The sequence below is a fragment of the Periophthalmus magnuspinnatus genome, chromosome 13 (assembly GCF_009829125.3).
Source record: "Periophthalmus magnuspinnatus isolate fPerMag1 chromosome 13, fPerMag1.2.pri, whole genome shotgun sequence".
NCBI classification, from domain to species: domain Eukaryota; kingdom Metazoa; phylum Chordata; class Actinopteri; order Gobiiformes; family Gobiidae; genus Periophthalmus; species Periophthalmus magnuspinnatus.
In genome coordinates, this window is record NC_047138.1 from 21,067,316 (window position 1) to 21,093,628 (window position 26,313).

The window sequence follows — 26,313 nt, forward strand, 5'->3', positions numbered from 1 at the left end:
GACCATTTTGCAAGTTTCTTGAATGAAAATCCATGGCGTAAAAAATCCAAATGCAAGTTAAAATTTTGAAAAAAAAATGGGGTTCCGCCCACAATGGGCGACTTCCTGTAGGGTTTAGGGTGGGGTCATAATATTTTTTCTTACTTGTCTTGACATGTTCTATGTTTGTACCAAATTTCATTTGTCTACAATGAAAAAGGTCTCTCATTGCCGTAAATGTATTTTGATTTTTGAGGTGGCGCTATTGAGTCTTTTTGATATGTGAATTTTTTTGCACATGAAAATACAACATTTTTTGGCAATCTTGAATGTTAGGCCATAGTTGGGTTAGTGTAGAGCAGGGGTCACCAACACTGTGCCCACGGGCACCATGTCGCCCCCAAGCCCCACATGAGTCGCCCGCAGACCGGTTCTAAAAATAGCACAACTCACTAATGAGCTGCAGCTAAAATTAAATTTTATTCTGTTGCTATTTTTTTTAATCACACTTGAGTTTATATAGATTTAAAAATGACCATATCTTAAACATATGTTCATTATACGTGAAGTTTAGATAAGTTAAGGTGAACTTTGACCTACTCACTTCAAATGTCAGTATTGTGCGCATGACAAAACCAGTGCTCCGCTCACGAGCGCTGTGAGGATGGGCTTGTTATGGCATTATTTAGCATAAATCTTTATTTGTATTATTATGGATCATTTTGACCTAACCTTCATAATACTATCTGTTATGTTGTTATGTCTTTTGTGTCTGGCGTCAAAGCCACTTCGATTAGACCAAACTGGCAAGATTGTTTTGGTGGTATAAATACTCTGTATTTTTTACATTTGTCAGCTGAGGGCGCACAATTGATTCAATAAACCAGACCTTTGATTCAAGACAACTTCTGTTTATATTTTATATCTTTAAGACTTTTTGACCATTAGAAATTCCACAACAGGCTGAATGCAGTTTCTTACTCCAATACGTGGTAGAAAATAAAGAGATCACTTTCACAACGATTTAAGACTGTAAAAGAAACCTGCGAGTATCTCATCTGCGGAGCGACTGTGGTGACGGCAAAGCGGCACAATGTGGAGGGACACTTCACTACGTCTCACAAAGCTCCACACTAACTACCCATGGGGACGCTCACTCCCCACGGGGATGCATACTATGGGCAGAACAAACCCAGAGTTAAAAGCAGCTTTTGGTAAACAATCTTTTTTTCACGACACGGGTGAAAAAGTCACACTACGCAACTAAGATTTATTTAAAAATATGTAAGCTTATTTTTCTTTACATTACATAATTGATAACTTTATGAAACATGGTGCAATGTATATTATTTATGTTTTGTTAAAAATGTTTGTCAATGGGTAGTGAAAAAGGGACACTTTTCATCTGGAAATTTAACAATTACTAAGATTAGTAAAGTTAAACTGCTGAATACTGATATCGGTTTCCCTCATTGCTGATAATTATTTTGAGAATTTATTAATGTAATCAGTGTCTTGCAACGTGATCAGTGTCTTCACATATAAGATTATCATTTATCATTATTACTAATGTATAACTAAAGGCAAAATGAGAAAATGTGTTATTTCAGAAGAACGTCTCAAACTAGTAGCCCTTCGTATGACTCAGTGCCCATAAAGTAGCTCTCAGGTTAAAAAAGGTTGGTGACCCCTGGTGTAGAGCATCTATTTAGTCTACAACAAAGTGCAGTACTCTGAACCCCGTATATTTCAATGAGATGTATTATGTTACCACGGTAACATAGTTGCAGATAGAGGTATGTTCTCATTGGCTTTTTTGTTCAGTTTGCCAAGACAAATGTCCATGCCGAATTTCAAATGTTTGTCAAAGTAATTTTTTTGGTCCAATTCAAAAGTTAAAGGGGGCGCTGTGGAACAAAAAAAAATTCTGACATATGTAAATTGTATATCATTTCGTGCTTATCAAGATTTTAAACAAAATGTATATTAATGCTGGGAAACAGGACACTGCATGTGTGAGTTATGCGCACTTTAACACTTCAAAATATTGTTTTTTCTTTGATTGCTGGCCACACCCACATTTTATGATGTAGAAAAATCCAAGACAGTTCCCTATAATCCCACATGGGGCAAGTTCATTTTCACCAATTTGCATGTTTCTTGAATGAAAATCCATGACGTAAAAAATCCAAATGTGAGATTTAAAATTGTGAAAAAATGGGGTTCCGCCCACAATGGCTGACTTCCTGTAGGGTTTAGGGTGGGGTCATAATACAAGTTTTTACTTGTCTTGACATGTTCTATGTTTGTACCAAATTTAATTTGTCTACAATGAAAAAGGTCTCTCATTGCCGTAATGTATTTCAAATTTTGAGGTGGCACTAAAGAGTCGTTTTGAAACATTATTTTTTTTGACTATCGAAATAAAATAAATTTTTCACCAACCTTGAATTTTGGGTCCAATAAAATTGACTTTTCATTAGGGGGTCAAAAGTGGCTTCAATCCGGCCACCAAAATAATAATGGAAACGCATTTTCCACCCATTATTTTTCTCCTAAACCATAACAGCTACAGTCATGTGACTTGCTCACATTGTGCCTCATCACAAATAAGGCCCCTGTGAATTTTTTCACAAGTCTACGACAAATCGATTGTTTTCTACGAATTATTGAAAATGAAATTTGAAGAGGGCGCTAGAGAACCATTTTGTGAAATAGTGACAATTTGCATATCATTGCGTTCAGCTCTCAAATGTGCATAAACGCTGTATTAGCATTTTCCTAACAAAACATGTGTGAAAGAAATATTTTTTTGAAATATTCCAAAAATTGCAATTTGTTGAACCCTGACCACACCAAAAGTCAAAATCAAAATGTAATTGATCATCTTTAATCACACATGGGTTTAGTGGGATTTGGCCAAATTTGAAGTGTTTGTGATGAAAACTGTGCGAGGAAATGTCCCGAATGTGAGGGTGTGCACTTTTGTCATTCCCGGGTTTGATCCAATATGGCTGACTTCCTGTACATTTTAGGGTGGGGCCATAATATCATTTTTGTCATGTCCTGACATGTTCTATTTTTTGATGTGAGTTTCAGATTTTTACGTTGACTTTTTTCCGAGTCGGGCTCCCATTGGCCCCATGAAAATCAAAGTTTGAGGGGGCGCTACCGAGTCGTCTTTCGTTATAATTTTTGACACCACTCACTGGCATGTTGGGGTGTGTTTACTACTTGATTTTTGCCATTTTCCATGCTCTGGACGCGGTTTTAATGAGTCCCTCGCCGGGACGTAGCAAAACTGCTGCGTAAAATTACACAATACGCGCGCGTAATTTTACACGCAGCTCTTTATATCCAGTCTTGTCTTTTTATGCGCGCAGCAAACTCCGTCTGTTTACAGTAAACCACTGCATGTCAGGCATCAGCGTGTTCCGCAGATTCATGGGCTTTAAGAGGAAAACATCACTAAACGTTTGTAATCTAACAGCTTTATTCTACAAGGGGGAGAGTGGGGCATACGCTTTCAGTCATCTGTAGCTCTCATTCACTGTCCGCGGCTCCAGTAACCCACAGCCCCCACCTTATTGGCCAACTTTGGTGTCAATCACAAGCTAACAAGTTTGTTTTGCGCTGAGGAACAAAGTTGGCGCTGTCAGAAGTTTATTATGCCTGAAACTGACAAAAGAAATGCAGAGAAGTGACGGAACAGATTTCGCTTTCCTGCAGCAGATTGGACATGGAGGCTCTAACTTCCTTTGTGGACATAATTTCTAGACTGGATTATATTCTCTGGACCTTTACGGAACGAATGAGACCAACTTTGTGTGAATATGTTGATGTTTGACAGAACCAGAGCGCTCAATGGTAAGTGAAGTCCAAATCCACATTTCTGACTTCTCTGTAAAAACAGCTTTCCTGTCAGCATTGTGGTGATTAGTGGTGTAAATGGTTTACATATTCAGAAAGATGAATGCCGTAGCTTCCATTTGATAATTATTTCTTCAATGGCCGGTGTCCCGGTACCAATTAATCCACGGACCGGTACCGGTCCACGGCCCAAGACACGCGGCCGGAGATCAGATGACACGACAACAAAGTCGATCATCGACCTCCAACCTAGGGTGTCCTGGTGCCACGTGCACCAATGGACACCCTTGTGCTCGAACATGGTGTTCGTTATGGACAAACTGACTAGCACAGAAGTCTAATAACAAAACACCGCTCTGGTTCAGATCAGGGAGGCCGTTCTTCCCAATCACGCCCCTCCAGGTGTCACTGTCATTACTCTCATGGGTGTTGAAGTCCCCCAGCAGAACAACGTTGTCCCCAGTCGGTGCACTGTCTAGTGCCCCTCCCAGGGACTCCAAGAAGGCCGGGTACTCCGCACTGCTGTTTGGCCCATAGGCCGACAAAACAGTGAAAGACCTGTCCCTGACCCGAAGGCGCGACCCTCTCGTTCTAGATCTCGATCTAGTCGGTAACGCTCAACCTCCTGCACCAGCTCAGGCTCCTTCCCCCCCCAGCGAGGTGACATTCCATGTCCCCAGAGCCAGTCTCTATGTCCGGAGATCCGGTCGTCGAGGTTCCCGCCTTCAACCGCCGCCCAGATCTCCATGCACCAGCCCCACACGGATCCTCTTGCGGATGGTGGGTCCACATGAGGACGGCCCCACGTCACTCCTTCGGGCTGAGGACGGCCCCACGTCACTCCTTCGGGCTGAGGACGGCCCCACGTCACTCCTTCGGGCTGAGGACGGCCCCACGTCACTCCTTCGGGCTGAGGACGGCCCCACGTCACTCCTTCGGGCTGAGGACGGCCCCACGTCACTCCTTCGGGCTGAGGACGGCCCCACGTCACTCCTTCGGGCTGAGCCCGTCCGGGCCCCGTGGGGAGAAGCCTGGCCACCAGACGCTCGCTGTCAAGCACCCACCCTAGGCCTGGCTCCAGGGTGGGACCCCGGTAATGCCGGTCCGGGCGACGTAGCTAGCCTTGATCTTTCTCCGATTGTCTTCTACGAATTTTTGAAAATGAAATTTGAAGAGGGCGCTAGAGAACCATTTTGTGAGAGAGTGCCTTGATTTGCATATTATTGCATTCGGCTCACAAATGTGCACAAATCCTGTATTAGCATTTTCCCAACAAAAAATGTGTGAAAGAAATATTTTATTGAAATTTTCCAAAAATTGCAATTTTGTTGGAAATTCACCCTGACCACACCCAAAGTCATAATTAAAATGTAATTGATAATCTTTAATCACATATAGGTTTAGTGCGATTTGGCCAAATTTGAAGTGTTTGTGATGAAAACTGTGCGAGGAGATGTCCTGAATGCAAGGGTGTGCACCTTTTGTCATTCCCGGGTTTGATCCAATATGGCCGACTTCCTGTACATTTTAGGGTGGGGCCATAATATCATGTTTGTCATGTTTCGACATGTTCTATTTTTTGATGTGAGTTTCAGATTTTTACGTTGACTTTTTTCCGAGTCGGGCTCCCATTGGCCCCATGAAAATCAAAGTTTGAGGTGGCGCTACTGAGTCGTCTTTTGTTATTTTTTCTCGGGGTCTTTTGTGACAATTAGAGGTCGTCGAGTTCAAATTTTTGACATCACTCACTGCCATGTCGGGGCGTGTTTACTACTTGATTTTTGCCATTTTCCATGCTCCGGACGCGGTTTTAATGAGTCCCTAGCCGGGATGTTGTCCCAGGCTCGGGCCTAATTAAAGCCGCAAGTGGCATCGAACAGCCCTTGCAGGCCGTGCTTCACTCTTGGCCGACCTGGCACTTCCTACAGGAGGTGCTAACGCGCCAGTTTTGTCTGTGTTATTGCAGCTTTGGGCTGTACTTTTCACTAAACAAAGTCTACACACAGTGGAAGGACTAATGCACAAACATGCAAAAACATAGGTTTTTCCAGGCATCGCCATGGCAACACCGTGCAAAATACAAACTTGGCCCCCTGGTCTTTGACTTACAGTGCCAAATTTCACATTCCTCAATGAAGCGAATAAGTTCTTATGAGACTATGAAATGCACGAAAATTCTGAAATTTTCCCATTAGGATAACATGGCCTCTTTTGCACACCGCCATGGCAATCCAGTGAAAAATATTACATGGGTCCCATTGACTTTTTTGATCAGGATGACATGAAGAGTCATGTTACCAAATTTCACATTACTCCATGAAAGTAATATAGTTCCATGAATGGGAAAAATTGGGAGGTTTCCAATTAGGATAACATTGGCAGTTTGGCGCATCGCCATGGTAACACCGTGCATAAAACGACATAGGTCTCGTTGACTTTATTGATTGGGATGACCCAATTGAATTTTGTGTGAAATCTTGTAACATTTGTGAAAACTACATTTTCGGTCATACATACAAATATATTTGTTATTCGGTATACGCAAATTTTGTTTCTTTCACAGTGAGGATGTTTAGGCTCAAAAGTTCTATGACTGATTCAACTTTGAGCCCAATTGGACTTTGCATGCAGAAACGGGAGCAAATTGTGACTTTTGAAAATTGCTGCACGCAAACCGTGATAGGTATCGTAATAAATTGGGTAACTTTTAATGCCCCACTTATCTAGATGATGTACAGTGATTTTCAGCCCTGCCGGTGAAGCCCCCTCAGAGGAGTTGATCAAAATGCGACGTGAGCGAAAATGCTGACTTTGCATTTCGGAATTTTTAATCAAAGATGGCCGACTTCTGGTTTGTCAGGGGGCGTGGCCATAATTATATTTTTTGTTTGGCATCACTTGAAGAACGTGTGCTCCAAATTTCATGGTTGTATGTTCAGGGGGTTAAATTCCTGCTCAAAGAGCAAATGAATATGCAAGGATAAGTAGGATAAGTGCTTAAAAAAGGCTATGATGGTAATGAACTTATTTCATTTCTATATAAATTTATGACAAAATCATCAGTCCAACTCAACTGGGAAGGTTCCCGCCGTTTTCCTTTTTCTTTTTTGACGACATTGGCTATAAGACCATCTCCAAGCAGCTTGATGTTCCTGTGACTGCAGCACACATTTTTCAGAAATTAAAGATCTATGGGACTGTAGCCAACCTCCCTGGACGTGGCTACAGGAGGAAAATTGATGACAAATCAAAGAGACGGATAATACGAATGGTAACAAAAGAGCCCAGAAAATCTTCTAAAGAGATTAAAGGTAAACTTGAAGCTCAAGGAACATCAGTGTCAGATCGCACCACCTGTCGTTTGAGCCAAAGTGGCCTTAATGGGAGACGACCAAGGAGGACACAATTGTTGAAAACAAATCATAAAAAAAAACAAAAAAACTATCATGGCTTGTCAACATGTAGTTTGGCAAATTCCAAAGATTTTGGGAGAATGTCCTATGTCCTACAAAAATTTAACTTTTTGCCAAGGCACATCAGCTGTATGTTCACAGACGGAAAAATGAAGCATATCAAGAAAAGAACACAGTCCTTATTGTGAAACATGTAGGAAGCTCTGTTATGTTCTTGGGCTGCTTTGCTGCACCTGGCACAGGGTGTCTTGAATCTGTGCAGGGTACAATGAAATTTCAAGACTATCAAGGAATTCTAGAGAGAAATGTGCTGGCCAGTGTCAGAAAGCGTGGTCTCAGTTGCAAGTCATGGGTCTTGCAACAGGACAATGACCCAAAACACACAGCTAAAAACATCCAAGAATAGCTATTGACGATTGTAAAGTGGAGATCTAAGAGCCCTGATCCAAACTTGACCTAAAATTGAGCATGTTTGGAAGAAGCTGAAACATGCTGTCTGGAAAAGGCACCCTTCAAACCTGAGACAACTTGAACAGTTTGCTCATGAGGAGTGGGCCAAAATACCTGCTGAGAGGTGCAGAAGTCTCATTGACAGTTACAGGAATCGTTTGATTGCAGTGATTGCCTCAAAAGGTTGTGCAACAAAAAGGTACCATCATTTTTGGCCAGGCCTGTTTAATGAGTTTATTTTTTATAATAATTCCATTGAAGGTTAAATTTGGTTAAATTCCATAGAATTTATTTATTACTTTTGTCAGATTCAAGTTATTTCTGTGACCATTGTGAGTTTTTCTTTCATTAACCGAAGAAAACCAACAATTTTGTTCACGTGTGTATATGTCATCAACTATAGGTTTTAGTTTAACAGTTGATAACTAGAATGTCAGGGGATTAGGAAAGTATTGGAAAAAAAAGGTCAAGGAGCCAACAAAATTTACATCCTATCGCCCCATATCTCTGCTGAATGTCAACATAGTGCAATGACAAAATTCAAATTTGGCTGTCAATTTCTAAGAAAGAAACATCATATATAATTCATCATATTTCACAACATCAAGCAAGTCTCGCCATCTTTACTACAAATTTGGAGATAAATCAAGCTAGATACTGGTCTCTTTACACCTCTGACTATAACATGCAGCCTGACTTTGACTGCTTCTTTTCTCATTTAAATATAGTATTGAAGTTCCAATAACTATTGAGGGATTGGGAATTGCCATCAAGGTCCTACAATCTGGTAAGAGTCCTCAGAGCCAGATAGGTTTCCACCCAAATTTTTATCTTTCAACATGTATAATGAGTCTCTTGAAGCAGGTATCCTTCCCCAGACATTAAGAATGGCATCTATGTCCCTCATTGCAAAAAAAAAAAAAAAAAAAAAAAAAAAAAAAGGGAAAGGAACCAACTAAATGTACATCCTACTGCCCCATATGTCTGCTGAATGTCAATGACAATGCAATGATACAATTCTATTTTGGCTGTCAATTTCTAAATTGGATAACATTATTCTAAACTGCTCCCCCTTGCACAAACAGGTTATATTCAGAAGTATGCCCCATCTGTCGTGGGTCAATCGTATTGTTTGCCCTGGCTCTAGACCCTCTCACAATTGCAATTAGGCAAGATATGGCAATAAGAGTTTCGGGAAGGTCTTGAATAAAAAGTATCTTTACATCTCAGATCTGAATACTTCAATCCCTGCTGTCCTTTCAACTCTTGATAGATTTGGCAGTACCTCAGGATATAAATAAATCTTCAGAACAGTGATATTTTCTCTCTTAACTCTGACTCTGACGTACCCTCTGGATCAATTACCCTTTAAGTTTACTAGAGACAAAATCACTTATCTCGATGTTCATAGAAAAAACAATGCAGATATTCTTATTAAAGAAAATTTTCTCCCAATGGTTAACAACCAAGGAGAGAGTATAAAAAGCTGGTCTTCTCTAAATCTTTTAATTGTCAGTGAAATAAACACTATCAAAATGAATGTACTCCCTACATTCGGTTATCTTTTTCAGTGCATCCCAATCTTTATTCCCAACACTTTCTTTAAAAAAAATTGATAGTATCTTCAGTTTTGTCTGGGATCAAAAGCTGCCATGCTTGAGCAAAGTCTGTCTACAACAACCAAAATTAGGTGGTACAGCCTTCCCAAATTTCCAATTGTATTATTGGGCAGCGAATATCTGTCCAATTATTCACTGGTCATATGAAGACCCAGGTGCTGGGAATTCATGGTGAGTTCTGGAAGCATAATCCTGCAGTCCCTCCTTGTTAGCTGCCCTAGTGCACTCCTCACTTTCTGCTGACTCTTACCTCTTCACAAAGAACAAACGGGTGTCTGCCACCCATAGCATTTCCCAATGTGGAAAAAGATTAGGAAATGCTATGAGTGGCACTCCCTTAGAGCTCCTGATTTTGATACCCCACATACACATTTTTTCCAGTACTTACAGATCCATGACTTTGTTAGGAAGCAGTACACTCTGTTCTCTGCTCTTCCTTCTCAATTAGACATTGATAATTTGTTTACAACTTTTAAGTAATTTAAAGGGATGATATCAGTTCTTTAGTTATCCTCTTTACATACTACATCTCTAAATGTTTTTAAAAACAGGGCGGGACAGGATTTAGGAGTAGACTTAACAGCTAAAGACTGGGACACAGTTTTGAAACGGGTCTGCACTATATCAATTTAAGACAGGCATTACCTGTTGCAATGTAAAATAGTGCATCGATTTCATTGGTCAAAAGACAAACTAGCGAGAAGGTTGTGACCGATGCAAAATAACAGAAGGTATATATTTTCACACAATCTGGAGCTGTATCAAATTGGTCCCTTTCTGGACTCAAGTGTTCAGAACGTTGTCAGGCTTCCCTTAGATCAGGCATGCCCAAACTGTGGCCCGGGGGCCAAATGCAGCCCTCAGACAAATTTTTCTTGACCCTCAAGCTTCCCTTGGCCCTCATTACCTTAAAGTGTACTTTTGAGTGTACATTTCTGATCTACTTTAACAAGCCCATCTCAAATTTTGAATGTGTCCCATTGAGGATGTAAGCATGAATAAAGGTTTAGTGGATCAGTCTAACTTGTAATAAAAATGTATATTTGAAGTATTCACTGTATTCATGACCAGTCTATGTCCCTCAATCGGCCCTCAGCTTTGTCTGTGTTTATATGTGTGGTCCTTAATGAGAAATGTTTGGACACCCCTGCCTTAGATCCTCATCCAATGAAGGCTCTCTTGGAGTTAAAATGAATCTTTACCCCCTGGAATACCAACAAGACTTTATGGACTTTTTTTTTTTTTTTTTTTTTTAAATACGGCAACCTTTTCTTAAATGTACAAAAGAAAAAATTGATATAACTTGATGGAAGCCCTGTGTCATTACAATTTTGAGTACAGTAATTTTGTAATTCTATAGTTCTTCTGTTTTAAAGCTGGGGCTGTATTTAATGTGTTTATTTATTCTGAACTTTTTTTTTTGTACATCTTTGTTTTTATTTACTCATTTACTTATTATTTGGTTTCATTTTATTTCATTATGATTTTTGGGATGTGGGACGGTCAAGTTCTATGTCATGTTAAGGTAATAACTTTTGTCATAATGCATTTTTGTATAACATAAAACTAAATAAATAAAGTGTAAAAAAAATAATAATAAAAAAGTGAGATTTATTAATGTGAGACTTGACAACCTCAGGATGATGGAGGAGTTCAATTGACCAGAAGTAGTAGCAAATTTGGAGTGGCAGAGAAAATTGGAGCCAAGGAGAACAGGCATTTGTCGGTAAGGTCCACTGGCATAGTGTGATGAAGCAAAAAACTGTAGGTTGTAAAGATGTTCAACAAACGAAGTAGGAGCCAATGTTTATGAAGAAATGCAAGAAGATAGCGAGTGTGACAAGACAGTAAGTAAGGCTTTCAGCTTGGTGGATACAAGTTGAGGGGGTGGGATCTCCTAGTTGAAGATGGTAGCCATAATTGAGGTGGAAATTAAAAGTTAGGTGCCAAGCATTTTAATTTTGTAAAAGCAGGTGGAAGAGAGATGGCAATCAGGTTTCAGTGACCTGGAGTTGGAGCAGCTTGAATGGCAAATTTGTTTGAAAAGAGGTTAAAGAGAGTTGCAGGAACTGCGAGTTTGCTGGAGAATGAGATATTTCCTTGTAGATGATGTTGCCTATTGTAATATGAATGAGAATGACCCTTCTGGGCTACAAGAATGGCTGGGGTAGAGAGAAACTGAAGACTGATCATCCAAATTGAGTCAGGAGTGCTGCAGGCTGCCCTTTGTAAATGCGGCAGAAACTAGAGAAGAGAAGCAGTGGATACAGCATGGTTCAGGAGATAAGGGCTTTTTTGTTGGGATGATACAAATAATTTAGTTGAGATGACTAAGGAGTGAGCAGCAGTAGCTTGACCAGAATGCATTTAGAGAGGAGCGATAGCTGAACTAGAAAGAGTCCACAGTGATGTGGAGAAATTATTGACATCGACGGTCTCCTCCCTGGCCAGAGGAACTAGGAACTTCACTGGAGCAGGGATGAGGGCCAGATGAGGGTTGAATGAGGGATGAAAGATGGAAGACTTTTCTCATCAGCCTGAAGCAGCACACTTGGTGCTGTGGTTGCTGGGAGGAGGCGGGTGTGGAGGAGAGCCTGGATGCTGCAGAGATGGATGGGTAGACGGCACTCTCTGGAGAGAGCTCTGGAATAGAGGTGTGGGAAAGTTCGGAGGACAGCTACAGGCTGGAATGCTGGCCCGGCCGCTCGTATCACAGAGAGGACACACGTTGGAAGTCCTCTGGCTCTTAGATGGGACCAGTCATGGCATAATGAAGGTGCAGGTCCACCGTGGAGACGCATGGACCATTCCATTCAGAGGGCAGCTATAGGCTGGAACACTGGCCGACATGACAGCCAATGTAGAATGATGTGACATGAGTCAGCAGGGGTAGAAATATTGAGATAGAACAGTGAACGAGTGTGAGACATCTTAAGCTAGCATGTAGCATCAGCTAGCATAAATGGGTATAATATGAGCAGCACGAGCGAGAATAGTGTGAGCAAACAGGAGTCGAAATATTAACATAGCATAGTGAGCGGGTGTAGAGAGAGAGCTTAAGCTAGCATGAACGGTTATAGCATCAGTGGCACAAGCTAGTGTGAGCAAGCATAACTCGAATCATGAGCACTGTAAAAAGGGAGGAACTGACAGAAAAGGAGGTAACCCGTGAAAGCTGTGTAAGCAACATGAGTAAAAAACATTGTAATGTTTGGAAGGGAGGGGGTTAGGGAGAGGGTACGGAAGCCTGCGCAGCTTCCCAACTCACACAAAGTTCAAATTTTATAGGGATTTTTCTCTATTTTCATACTTTTTAGATTTTTTTTAGAAAATGCCTAAAAGTTAGCTTTGTATGATTTGGCCTAGTCCAACTCTGATCCCACTCTAGCACGTATTGCTCTGATTGGTGATAACTTAGTACTGGAGCTAAATTTCATCCATTGTCCTAACTCCGGCATATTTATGTGGAAACATGTCGTACTTTTGTAGACGCATTGATTAATATGTACTGTCCTAATAAAAAATAAAGAAGACAAAGGATCTTTTGGCTTTTCACACCAATGAGCAGTCGCCATTGAAAACAACATGATGCCATATTCCAGATCTTATTATACATTCATGTCAGCAACAAAGTATGATTTTGTTAAGCCAATGTATTATAGCAGAGTTTTTAGACTACAGTGGAGAATTTCAGTCTATGGGGCCACCATATTAATGGGAAACCCTGGAAGATTTTCTGTTGAAGTATTTCTTTCAAAATCTGAATCTCCAATAGAGCTTTACACACACACCTGTCTCCATATAAAATCATGGCATCATTATGATGAACCAATTTAGGAACCAAAACAAAACTGACAGTGAATACATTTTTTCCTACCTAATACCCAGGGCAGTATCATCCACTCCACAGTGGTCGGTACTGGGCCCTGGAAATCGGGGTCAGCGGAGGCAATGTGCTGTGAGGCGAGGAAGAGGAGGAAGAGGAAGGTGAGGTAGGAGGCTGTGTGGCAGATAAACTTGATGAAGGGTTTGCGGATGAAGAGGCCGTAGCGGCTCTTGGGAGACACCAGGTAGAGCAGGGAGAGCAGGGGGAAGAGGATGCCGATGAAGATGCAGATTATCAGTTTGACGGCCCAGTGCCTCCTCCTCCAGCCGGGGAGCTCATCGTACCAGCGCGAGGCCAGCAGCTGCTGACAGTTAGGCTGGGCTACAAACTGGAGAGATAAGAAAGATAGTTACTTTAAAGAGTGGGTGTTATGTAAAGTGATTTTTTTTGTTTGCTTAATACCATGTTATAATGCTGTTTCCTCATTAAAAAAAATGCATGAGGAGGTTTTAGATATCAAGAATGCATGTTTGAGTAATTTTGCAGTTTTTCCCAGGCACTATTCAAATCCTCCTTGCGATTAGTAGTAAGATTCTGTGCAATGCTCAGCCCACAAGACTACGTTACCCATGCTCCCACACAGCAAGTCTCCATAAATATACAAAATCATGATACAAAACTATACACAGCAACATGACAAGTGTGGTGTGCATGTTTTGTTAGCAGTATGCATGCTAATTGTGTTGTGGTAGCGCTCTGAAAAGAGTGACTCAGCATGGGGGGAGGGACTCGTGAACAGCATGGTGCTCTAAATAGCTTGTAAATGTGTGTTTGCAGTTAATACTCTACGGAAATAAAATACCCCCTTTAAAGTATGCTTATTGTACCAAAGTTTCGTTGAGGGTGCTGTGCAGTATCCTTCCTGTTCCTAGTACTGCACTTTTCTGGACTGATGTCTGATGTTTTTCCTGGATCTGCTGTAGCCACTCCAGTTTGGCGAAGAGTGTCTTGAGTCCTCTGATGACCATGTCTTCACCTTCCAGGCCTTCACCTCTAGTTTCTTGATGTTCACATCACTTGGTACTGCAATGTCTACCACAACGGCTTTGCTCTGATGATGGTGAACCAACCAGACATTGTGGTGGTGGATAAACAACATTCTGTCAATTGATGCCTCACTCATTTTTAGTATACAGCTTGATGTCATCCATGTAGAGGAGGTGACTGATAGTGGACCCATTCCTGAGTATCCACAGCCAGTGTTTATTATTTGAGGGGGTGCAGACCAATGCAGAACAGCAGTGGAGACACCTCCTTGTTATATGCCACATTTGATGTCACTTATGCAAGTGGCTTGACATTGGCCTCAAGGGTGGTTTTCCACAACCTCATGGAGTTTGCAATGACGGGTCTTAGTGTGGCATAGAGTCGTAGGCTTTCCTGTAATCAATCCAGGCAGTGCACAGGTTGGTCTTACAAGTTCTGCAGTCTCTGCAACTGTTCGATCTACCAGAAGCTTATGTTTGGCTCCCCTGGTAGCATGAGCTTACATGTTATGGAGATAGTTGGATGGAACTGTACCCTTAGCGGAATCCTTCTGGATGAGGATCGTATGCCTTTAGCCATTCAGGGTGAGTCCCATCCCTTGGCAGCTGGTTCATTTGTGCTGCCAGACGCTCATGGAGAGCAGCAAGATTCTTTAGCCAGTGGATCATGGCAGGGCCTGAGACAGTCCAGTTTTTCATACCTGAAACTCTTTCCTGTCTGCCACTGTGATGGTGACTGGATTCTGTTCAGGAAGGTTGCTGTGGTCTTCTCTTTGAGCCACCAGCCATTGTACATTGCTGATATGTGATGCCTCCTTCTGCCATATGCCTTTGCAGCACTGTTTGGTTTCCAGCCTTGGTGTTATTAACCTGCCATTGAGGGTACACTTTCGTGAGTTTAATCGTCTGCCTTCATTATCTTGTGTACCCCTTTAGGCAACTGGCCAATGCTTGGAGCCTTTGTTTGGCAGTTTTCAGTGCTTCAGGTATGGGCATCTGGATGTACCTCTTGGGTTTTTACATTGTACCTCTCTGGGCACTGTAGAGTAATCAGACGGACACGCTTCACTTTTGCAGCACCCGACAAAACTTTAATGAGGCTAGATGGGGTTAAAAGTGACTGACAGGGTAAAGGTTTTCAGTGAGAATGTAAGGTGTAGTGTGGAATGGAGCGTTGTTATGTATGTACCCCATGGCTAGTGCGTGAAATTAAAAGCCTCTGTGTCAGTAATGCTGCAGAACGGTGTATTTCACACACTCAGCCTGGTTATGCAGGTGGGGACATGTTGGGGGGGAAGGGGGGGGGGGGGGTCACAAGGGGTACCGGGCTTGTAGCTATGCCATTGCCAAAAATAGTCACTGATTAATGAGACATCTAACTAACGTCTTCAAATCGAGGGTGATGCCAATATGCATGCAGAGGATTAGCAATCTATCAGCAGCAGTGTGCAGTTTACCGCGCATTTCAATCATGTTTAGTAACCAGTGAGCTGGTTTGAACTAGGACTACACTAGAACTGAACCAGGACTAAACAAGAATTAAATGGAAGGAATGACTACCAGATCTTAATCAGGACTAATGCATGATCTTAATCAGAAATAAAGCAAGACTCTGCCAGCCTTTCTGCTCATACTAGGAAGAAAGGAGCAGAAGACTACCAAGGACAACTAAAGGAATAGAGGCTTTTTGATATATAATTTCCTCCTCATGCTCCACGGATGGTCTCATCCCCCCTTTTCCATGCTCAGGACCTCTACCAGAGGACTGGGGGCTTGAGGGTTCTGCGCAGTATCTTTGCTCTTCGTAATACTGTACTTTTCTGGACTGAGATGTCTGATGTTTTTCCTGGGATCTGCTGTAGCCTCCAATTTGGGGGTAACTGCCCCGAGTGCTCCGATGACTACGGACACCACTGATACCTTCATCTTCCAGACCTTCTCCAGCTCTTTGACTCCCTGGCATTTCTCTAGTTTCTCATGTTCCTTTTTCCTGATGTTCCCATCATTTGGTACTACGATGTCCATCACAACGACTTTGCTCTGTTGTTTATCCACCACTACAATGTCCGGTTGGTTCACGATCACCATTCTGTCAGTCTGTATCTGGAAGTCCCAGAGGATCTTGGCTCGATCATTGTCCACAACCTTTGGAGGCGTTTCCCAGCTTTACCTCGGGGTCCGTACTCTGCACAGATGTTTTTGTACACTGTGCCCAAAACTCGGTTATGCCGCTCCATGTATGCTTTCCCTGCCAGCATCTTACACCCTGCAGTTTTGTGCTGGATTGTCTCAGGGGCCTCTTTTATTTATTTTATTTAACCTTTATTTTAGCCCCTTCGTGTTGGGGTTCACTCCGGTGAACGAGAGGGTCGCGTCCCTGCGCCTTCGGGTCGGGGACAGGTCTCTCACTGTTGTGTCGGCCTACGGGCCAAACAGCAGTGCGGAGTACCCGGCCTTCTTGGAGTCCCTGGGAGGGGTACTAGACAATGCACCAACCGGGGACTCCGTTGTTCTCCTGGGGGACTTCAACGCCCATGTGGGTAACGACAGTGACACCTGGAGGGGCGTGATTGGGAAGAGCGGCCTCCCTGATCTGAACCCGAGTGGTGTTTTGTTATTGGACTTCTGTGCTAATCACAGTTTGTCCATAACAAACACCATGTTCGAGCACAAGGGTGTCCATCGGTGCACGTGGCACCAGGACACTCTAGGTCCGGACCAGCTTTATACTCTCCATCGGGTCCTCGAGGGCTCATGGGAGTTTGTCCAACCAGTCCACATGTGTTTTGTGGATTTGGAGAAGGCATTCAACCGTGTCCCTCGTGGTGTCCTTTGGGGGGTGCTCCAGGAGTATGGGGTCCGGGGCCCTTTGCTAAGGGCTGTCCGGTCCCTGTATGACAGGAGCAGGAGCTATGTTTGCATTGCCGGCAGTAAATCAGACCTGTTTCCCGGTGTATGTTGGACTCCGCCAGGGCTGCCCTTTGTCACCGGTTCTGTTCATTATATTTATGGACAGAATTTCTAGGCGCAGCCAAGGGCCGGAGGGGGTCTGGTTCGGGAACCACAGGATTTCATCTCTGCTGTTTGCGGATGATGTTGTCCTGATGGCTTCATCGAGCCAGGACCTGTAGCAGGCACTGGGGCGGTTTGCAGCCAAGTGTGAAGTGGCTGGGATGAGAATCAGCTACTCTAAATCCGAGGCCATGGTTCTCGACCGGAAAAAGGTGGCTTGCCCTCTCCGGGTGGGTGGTGAGTCCTTGCCTCAAGTGGAAGAGTTCAAGTATCTCGGGGTCTTGTTCACGAGTGAGGGAAGGATGGAGCGTGAGATTGACAAGCGGATTGGTGCAGCGTCTGCAGTGATGCAGTCGCTGTATCGGTCCGTTGTGGTGAAGAAGGAGCTGAGTCGAAAGGCAAAGCTCTCGATTTACCGGTCAATCTACGTTCCTACCCTCACCTATGGTCATGAGCTCTGGGTAATGACCAAAAGGACAAGATCGCGGATATAAGCGGCCGAAATGGGTTTTCTCCACAGAGTGGCCTTAGGGATAAGGTGAGGAGCTCAGTCACACGGGAGGAGCTCGGAGTAGAGCCACTGCTCCTACTCGTTGAGAGGAGCCAGCTGAGGTGGCTGGGCATCTGCTCAGGATGCCTCCTGGACGCCTCCCTAGGGAGGTGTTCTGGGCATGTCCCACCGGGAGGAGGCCCCGGGGAAGACCCAGGACACGCTGTCTCTCGGCTGGCCTGGGAACGCCTTGGGATCCCACCGTCAGAGCTGGAGGATGTGTCTGGGGTGAGGGAAGTTTGGGAGTCCCTGCTTAGACTGCTGCCTCCGCGACCTGGCCCCGGATAAGCAGAAGAAAATGGATGGATGGCCCTTTATTTTACCAGGCAAAACATTAAGAACAAATTCTTATTTAAAATGATGGCCTGGGCATGCCAGAGCAGCCATGGGAAGGTGCTCAAGGTCTGCTCCTGTGCAGCTAAGATGAGTGCCTCTGTGCTGTCCTTCAGCCCAGCTTTCTCAAGCCATTAGTAGTATTTCTTGATGTCAGCCATTTAAGTTATGTTCCGGTGTTACATCCCATGCAGGGGCTTGTCCTTCCATGATGCTCCAGCACCTTGTCCTCTGCACTCCACTGTCTGAGACATTTGCTGAGCATGGCATCTGTTGGGGCCTTGTCCTTGATGTACTTATGGATCTTCGATGTTTCATCCTGGACTGTGGCTTTCACACTCACTAGTCCTTGGCCCCCTTCCTTATGATCCGTGTATAGTCTCAGGGTGCTCTGCTCATGGGTCTTGTTCTTGCCATTGAGCTGACTCCAAGACTTGTCTTACTCAAGGTATTTGGTCATGGCTGCTTTCCTTGTTTCCTCTTCAAGGTTGTCATTTGCTTGTGAGATGCAAGAACAAGGCTTTGTTGGAATGCTACTACTAAAGTGACCTGAGTCAGAGGGCTTACATGAACAGGATGTGGGGAAAAATGGCTACTTCAAAACCTGCAATCCAAGCTTACGGATAAGCAACAAGCACACCCGCACCCCCCCAGATATTTTTTTCTTTTTTTTTCAGAAAGTCTACCGAAAAGAAAAAAAAAAAAAAAAAAAAAAAGATTTACTTCCGGAATCAAGTAGTGGGTGGTCACGGCTGAGCTCTATAGGTAATTAGTTAAATTAAAACTTAAACATACCATCAATACAGGCATGACATCCTTTTGGCATTGAGAAATTCTCCGTTAAACTTCTTGAAATATATATTTGGTAGAGGGATGACCATGACTTTCTACTTTCCCCAAAGATATAACTTACAATTATCCACAGCTACATTCTTATTTCTTTTTAACTGTAAAAAATTGTATAAAATAATTAAAGTACACTTCAGCTCAATATTTTGTGTGACAGATCTAACATGATGCAGATAACAGTAAATGGGTGACTCCCAAATGAAAACCTAATGAGTGTGAGTTTCACGGAAATGGCCATCACTTATTTCATCATTATCCCCAATTATGGAGCATCTGGGTACAGACGGAGCATTTAGTGGGCAGCTAAGTGCCACACAGTCATATGAGCATGCCCTGGGGAACAGCCGCACCCTTGGTCCTGGCACTATCTGACTGAAAAATGCTCACATTTAATCTAAGGACAGAGGTGTGTCTGTCTAAAGAAAAGACACAGGTACAGTGCCTTTCAAGTATTAATCCCCCTAGAACTTTTTCACATATTGTCACATGTCATCCATACATTTAAATACATTTTCTTAGCATGTTATGTGAATGAGCAACACAAACGTCTCAAGTGGGAAGTGGAAGGAACTATTTTACAAGATTTCCAATTTGTCCAATTTTTTTTTTTCTTGAATGCAAGCAATTGCTTTTAGAAATTGCTTGATGATTTTGGAAAGATTGAATGTTGATCTAATGACTAAAAAGAGTCCACCTGTGTGTAATCTTGTCTCAATATAAATGCAGCTGTGCTGTGAAGGCCACATAAGTTTGTTAAGAGAGTGTTGGGGAGCAAACCACAAAATGAAGTCAAAGGAGCACACAGAAAAAGTTGTGAAGTTTAAAGCGGGGCTTGGATCTAAAAAGATTTTGCAAGTTGGAAGGAGTATGGTACAACTGCAAACCTACCAAGGCATGGCCATCCACCAAAATTGACAGAACAAACAAGATCATTCAGTCATCAGAGGTGCAGTCAGGAAGCCCATGGTGACTCTGAAAAAGCTGCAGAGATCCACAGCTCAGGTGGGGGAATCAGTTCACAGTACAACTATTAGTCATGCACTGCACAAATCTGGTCTTTATGAAAGAGTGGCAAGCAGAAAGCCATTGTTGAAAACCATCCTTAAGAAGTCTTGTTTACAGTTCCCTAGAAGTCATTTGCAGGACTAAGCAAACATGTGGCAAAAGGGGCTCTGGTCTGATGAGACCCAAATTGAACTTTTTGATCTAAAAGCAAAACACTACATGTGGAGGAAAACTAACACTGTACATCACTCTAAACACACCATCCCCATAGTTAAACACGGTGGTGGCAGCATCATGCTGTGGGGGTGCTTTTCTTTAGCTGGAACATGGAAGCTGGTCAGAGTTGATGATGGAAGATGGATGGAGCTAAATACAGAGAAGACAAATAACTTGAGACTGGGGTGGAGGTTCACCTTCCACCAGGTGATCAACAATCAATGATCCTAAACATAAAGCCAAAACAACAATAGAATGGTTTAAAGCAAAACATATTCATGTGTTAGAATGGCCCAGTCAAAGTCCGGGCCTAAATCTAATAGAGTGAACAGCAGTTTTCAGATCTCGCCACAGATTCTCAGTCAAATCTGACAGAGCTTGAACTGTTTTGCCAGGAAGAATGGGCAAAAAATTTCAGTCTGTAGATGTGCAAAGCTGGTGGAGACATACCCCAAAAGACTTGCAGCTGTAATTGCAGCAAAAGGCGGGTCCACAAAGTATTGACTTAGAGGGGCTGAATAATTTTGCACGCTGCACTTTTCAGTTTTTTTTGTTTTGTTTTTTTTATCTGGAAATTATGTATAATTTTCTTTCTACTTCACACTTTTGTACCATTTTGTGTTACTTATTCACATAAAATGCTAATTAAAAAAATGTAATTTGTAGTTGTGACTTGACAAAATTTGAAAAAGTTCCAGGGGAATGAGGGGGATGAATACTATTGCAAGCCACTGTAGTAGTAGTGTTATATGTTAAAACAGAACTGAGTAAATTCAGTGGTAGCGCTCCCCCAACAGGTCACTTGTGAGGATGCACTGTTGTAAACACTCCATACTCTCCACTTTCCCAGCACTTAGCTGAGCTCTTTGTTCTCACAAAGTCTGTGAAGACTGTGACTTCCAGTGGTAAGCAGCCCAGAGTTACCTTCAGAGAAGAGGGTGTGTCTGCAAAGCCAACGCAATACAGCTTGCAAACAGATTTTTACCACTGTCACAGACTGATGTTAACAAAACAAAAGCAATGAAGTTGGCAAAAGAGCACAGGCAGACGGATCTGCGCCAACCGTCGAGGTCAGAGATACGCTACTGCTAGGAGATATGAGCCACAGAGGAATGCAAACATGCCGCTATCCCAGTTACAGTTTGTAAATCTGGCAGGACTTTTGTAATCTCAAAGAAAAGATGTACATGTAAAAACACAGTTTACGTTTTCAAAGTATTTTTCAGACATTACTGGATATTGCAGTAACAACTCTTTGCAACTGATTTGCAACAGTAAACAGAACAAATTCTCCAGCCCCACTACCAGTCTGAGTTCATCTACTTGCTGCCTCGATGTGTTATCCTCTTGAGTTCTAAAGTCTGTACTGAACAGTTTGCCATCACCACTCGCTTGCATAGTTAACATGTCACTTTAAAATGGAACATTCCTAAGAGCTTTGAAAACTATGGTTATCAAGCCTCTTCTAAAGAAGAGCAGTCTTGATGCCACAGTACTGAACAGTAACCGACCCATGAAAGTCTCAGTCTTGTTCTGGTTAGATCTAAGTGCTGCTTTAGTCTCTGTTACAGGACCCCATGATCGACAGTGTCAAGAGGACTGGGTGTGCATCATCATTTGTCTCCAGTAGGTTAGACTACTGTTATGGCCTGCTCACTGGCCTCTCCAAACAAGCTTTTAGACAGTACATCCAGAATGTTGCTGTTCGGGCCTTGACTAGAACCAGGAAGTACGAGCACATAAGTCCTGTGCTCAGGTCTCTGCACTGGTTTCCTGTGGCTCAGAACAGACTTAAAAGCAGCTCTACTTGTGTACAAGTCTCTCCATGGCCCAGCACCAAAGTACATCTCCAACATGTCATTGCCTCCTCTCACAATCTGAGGACTTCAAAGACCGGCCTTCTGCTGGTGCCCAGAGTCAAGACTAAACATGGGCATTCAGCGTTTTAGTTTTATACAGCTGAAACCTGGAACAGTCTTCCTGACAATGACAATTGACAATGTTTTATGATGATTATTTATGTTTCGATTTGTTTGTATTGTGATTTTAATATTTCTTATTCTGTAAAGCACATTAAATTACTTTCTGTACAAATTGTGATATATAAACAAACTTGCCTTGGCACTGGTAATGACGGTAGTATAGATGCAGTTTGGGTTTGCCAACATTTGTAACTATAATCAGAACACATAGATGTTGAAAGTAAATACTATGTACAGAAATAATACCATTCAAAATCTCCCCAAAAATCCAAGCGGGTTGAGTTAACAGGCTGATTTTACATCAGGGCTAAAGTTGCTCATTGCTACATTTACAGACCTACTGACAATGATGACTGCCAAAAAACAAAAAAAAACAAAAAAACAAAAACATTTAGCTGCTAAAACGTAACATTACTTCATACAGATGTCACATCCAGGTAAATTCTGTAATTGACAGACTGATGTTGCAAGTGGTTTGATCACACACAAATGTACTACCCTGTTTGATACTGGGCATGAAGTTAGCCACAGTCATATCACATCAGGAGTAAATTTGCACATTACCGTTTACACAGTGACAACAAGTTACACTATTACACCATTATATCTGCATGCAGGATATGTGCAGCTAAACTGCATCACTCTTGTACCCTTCTCTTTTCTTGAGCTCGGGCCATTCCTCAAACACTTTCCCCAGATTGATTGACTGTGTGAGCTCTGGCTCTGTCTGATTCATTATTCTTTCCTCGCAAGCTACTCAAGTCACTTCCGTCTGCATGCTGCTAGTACGCTGGGAGCCAGCTTCTCCACAATCTCTACTGAACTACAGGACCTTTAAAAGACAGAAAACTTGAAGAAATCTACAGATTCCTGCTCTGAAGTTGGGTTTGAGCTGCGCTGATATGAAAAGTGACACCTCTAAACCTGGAGAATAAAAACTCAGTGAAGCCAATGGCGGTTGGTCGGTCGCTGGGGACCGAGGAGGAGAAGCTGGAGACCAGGATGCCATCGCCAGCTCAACGGAGCAACAGGTGGCTGCCCTTTTGCGGTCCAGGGGAATCGAGCTGGACTGCCGCGACATCCAGGCGTGCCACCCGTTACCCAGGAGGAAAACCGCTAGTAATGTCACCTACAAACCAGCTATCATCATCAGATTCGTGAACAGGAAAAACAAGTCTGATCCTTTCGGCTTTCGGCCTTGTTTGAGAAGTGCAAACGTGTTCATTAATGAGCATCTCACCAAATAGAATGCTGACATTGCCAAAAAAGCCAGAGAGCTCAGAAAACAAAAGAAAATTCAAAATACGTGGACCAGTAACTGTAAAGTTTTCATAAAGTTAAATGGCACACCTGAGGAGGCGAAAGTTTTGCTGATTAAGAAAATTGAAGATCTGAATAAGTACATGTAAAAGATGAAGCACAAGATGGAAGGTAACACGCAGTTACACACAAACATTTACTAATATGCCATTGGCTGAAGCCATTCAAAGCTTACCAGGACTGCAAAGTCGTGTGGAGCAGGAAATGAGGGATTTTCATCAACAAGAACTAATTAATTTTGAATACACAGATCATAACATGCATGATGTGGATTATGAAATAGACCCAGATAACTTTTTTCCTACTATTAAGAATAATTGTGGTTATTACTCAGAGGAGCATTTCACATGGAATGCTAAAAGCAATGAGACATTGTCTATTACCCACTTTCAATAGTAGTCTGAATGCGAATTTATGTAATATTAAAGCTTATCTAGATAAATTTGCACAACTGTCAAGAAAATTCTCTTCTCGACACGCTGTTTTACCAATAAAGACTCAAAACAGGTTTAGACTTAGAGGATCAGAGGGAAGGAGCACAGAAGAAACTGCAAGGACTTGCTTCCATCGTTCCTTCTCAGACCAGCCTTTTTATTAACAGTTTGACATTCCAACAATTTCCTTATGTCAGTAGAGCAACATCCCAGACCCCTCCCCACATTCACACAGCCTTTCTGTTATCTTAGGTTACCCATCTGTTGACCTTTCTCAACTATTCACTCAGTTCAATCACTTTGACTTGATTACAACTTGTTTAAACAGACTTATAGTTTTTCAATCACACCTGGTTAGTCTGTAACACAATATAAACACACAATTCATTAATGATAAAAATAAAAGCATAATTTCATTCACAACAACCATTTGACATAATTGCCTTATCAGAAATGTGGATAAAGAGTGAAAATAAAACCACCTTTGAGCTGGAAGGATATGAATTTATTGGTGTCAATAGACAGAATAAAGGAGGAGGAGGTGTAGCACTTTTTGTGGAGAATTCCTTGGAATTCAAAATTGTGGATAACTTGATAACTGTGATTGATGATGTTTTGGAGTGTATAACAATAGAAATTTTTAAAGAAAAACAGAAAAATTTTATGGTTAGTAGCGTATATAGAGCACCAGGGGCAAATGTGGAACTATTTATAAATTGGATGGAGGAAACCTTTTCACAATTAACGCATAAAACAATGTTTATTTGTGGGGATTTTAATGTTGACCTACTTAATAAAATCCTCTGTTCCTTTGTTTTTTTTAGTTAACACCATGTATAGCATGGGTCTATATCCTCAAATCACAAAACCAACCAGAATAACTTCTTTTAGCGCTACACTGATGACATTTTTACGAACGATGTCAACAACTGTACACAAAGTGGAATACTAGTGTGTGACATTTCAGATCATCTGCCAGTTTTTGCAGTCTACAACAAAAACTACAAAATGAAAAAAATTGACAAACCAATACAATACAAGCGAATTGAATCAGTGGAAGCAATTAATGCTTTTAAAAATGATCTAGTGAAACATAACTGGGAGGATTTATATCAGGAATCAGATGTTGATAGTGCATACAAGGAATTCTTAAAGGTTTTTATTTCATTGTATGATAAAAACTGCTCTATATGTCGGTGTAAGAGCAAACAGAAAGCTAAAGAGTGTCCTTGTTAAAGCCTGCAAAAAGAAGAATAAGTTCTATAAAGAATTTTTGGTGAAAATATCTGAAGAAGCTGAAAAGAAATATAAAGTGTATAAAAACAAACTAATATTCTAACAAGCGCTAGGAAAGAGTACTACAGAGTTCAACTAGAAAAAAATAAAACCAACATAAGAGGGACATGGAAAATTTTAAACATTATAAAAAAGGAATCCAGAGAAAATGGTTATCCTCAGTACTTCATTGAAAAGGACAATAAGGAATATGATATGAAGGTGGCTGCCCACAAATTCAACACTTTTTTTGTTAATATAGGAAAAGAGCTTGCAGAAAAATTCCTGATATTGATCCTACGGATAGTAATGAGCATAATCTTATAAAAAGAAATTCACAGTCTATGTTTTTAGATGAAATTGAGCTCATTGCTGTAGTTAAAAGTTTTAAAAATAAGACATCAACTGATTATCAATGCTTGAATATGACTAATAAAAACTGTAATTAATGAAATTGCAAAGCCACTAACCTACATATGCAATTTGTCCTTTCAAACTGGTACCTTCCCTAAACAAATGAAAATGGCAAAGGTAATTCCTATTTACAAAACCGGCAACAAGCATCACTTCAAATTACAGACCTGTTTCAATACTACCTCAATTTGCTAAAATTTTAGAAAAACTTTTTAACAATCGTCTGGAATCATTCACAGAAAAACACAAATTGCTTTCTGATTGTCAATATGGGTTTAGAGCCAACAGATCAACTTCATGAGCATTAATTGATACAATTGAGGAAATAACTAATTCATTAGATAAGAAAAAATTTGCAGTTGGATTATTCATTGACCTAAAAAAAAGCATTTGACACCCTCAACCATCACATTCTAATTCAAAAACTAGACTTATACGGAATCAGGGGAACTGCCTCAAAATGGGTAGAAAACTATTTATCAAACAGGCAACTTTTTGTGAAGCTGAATGAGAGATGCTCACCGTATCTTGATGTTACCTGCGGTGTCCCACAGGGGTCAGTATTGGGTCCAAAATTCTTCATTCTGTATATCAATGACATATGTTGCTACCCTCGTGGGTATCATCTGATAGCGGCTACACCGTATTTATTCTGATATCTGTTGCATATGTCTCGCACTTTAATAACTTGTAGTTTGCTCTATATATTTAAAATTTTGC

The 26,313-nt window shown here is 41.8% G+C and overlaps 1 protein-coding gene across 1 annotated transcript in view; it reads right to left on the reverse strand.

The window, feature by feature from the left end:
• LOC117379832 (short transient receptor potential channel 4-like) overlaps window positions 1-26,313 on the reverse strand; it is a 66,255-nt gene that overhangs the window by 17,291 nt on the left and 22,651 nt on the right. The window contains exon 4 of the mRNA XM_055225816.1: window positions 13,209-13,545. Within this exon, the coding sequence (XP_055081791.1) occupies window positions 13,209-13,545 (337 nt within the window). The remainder of the gene's footprint in view (window positions 1-13,208; window positions 13,546-26,313) is intronic.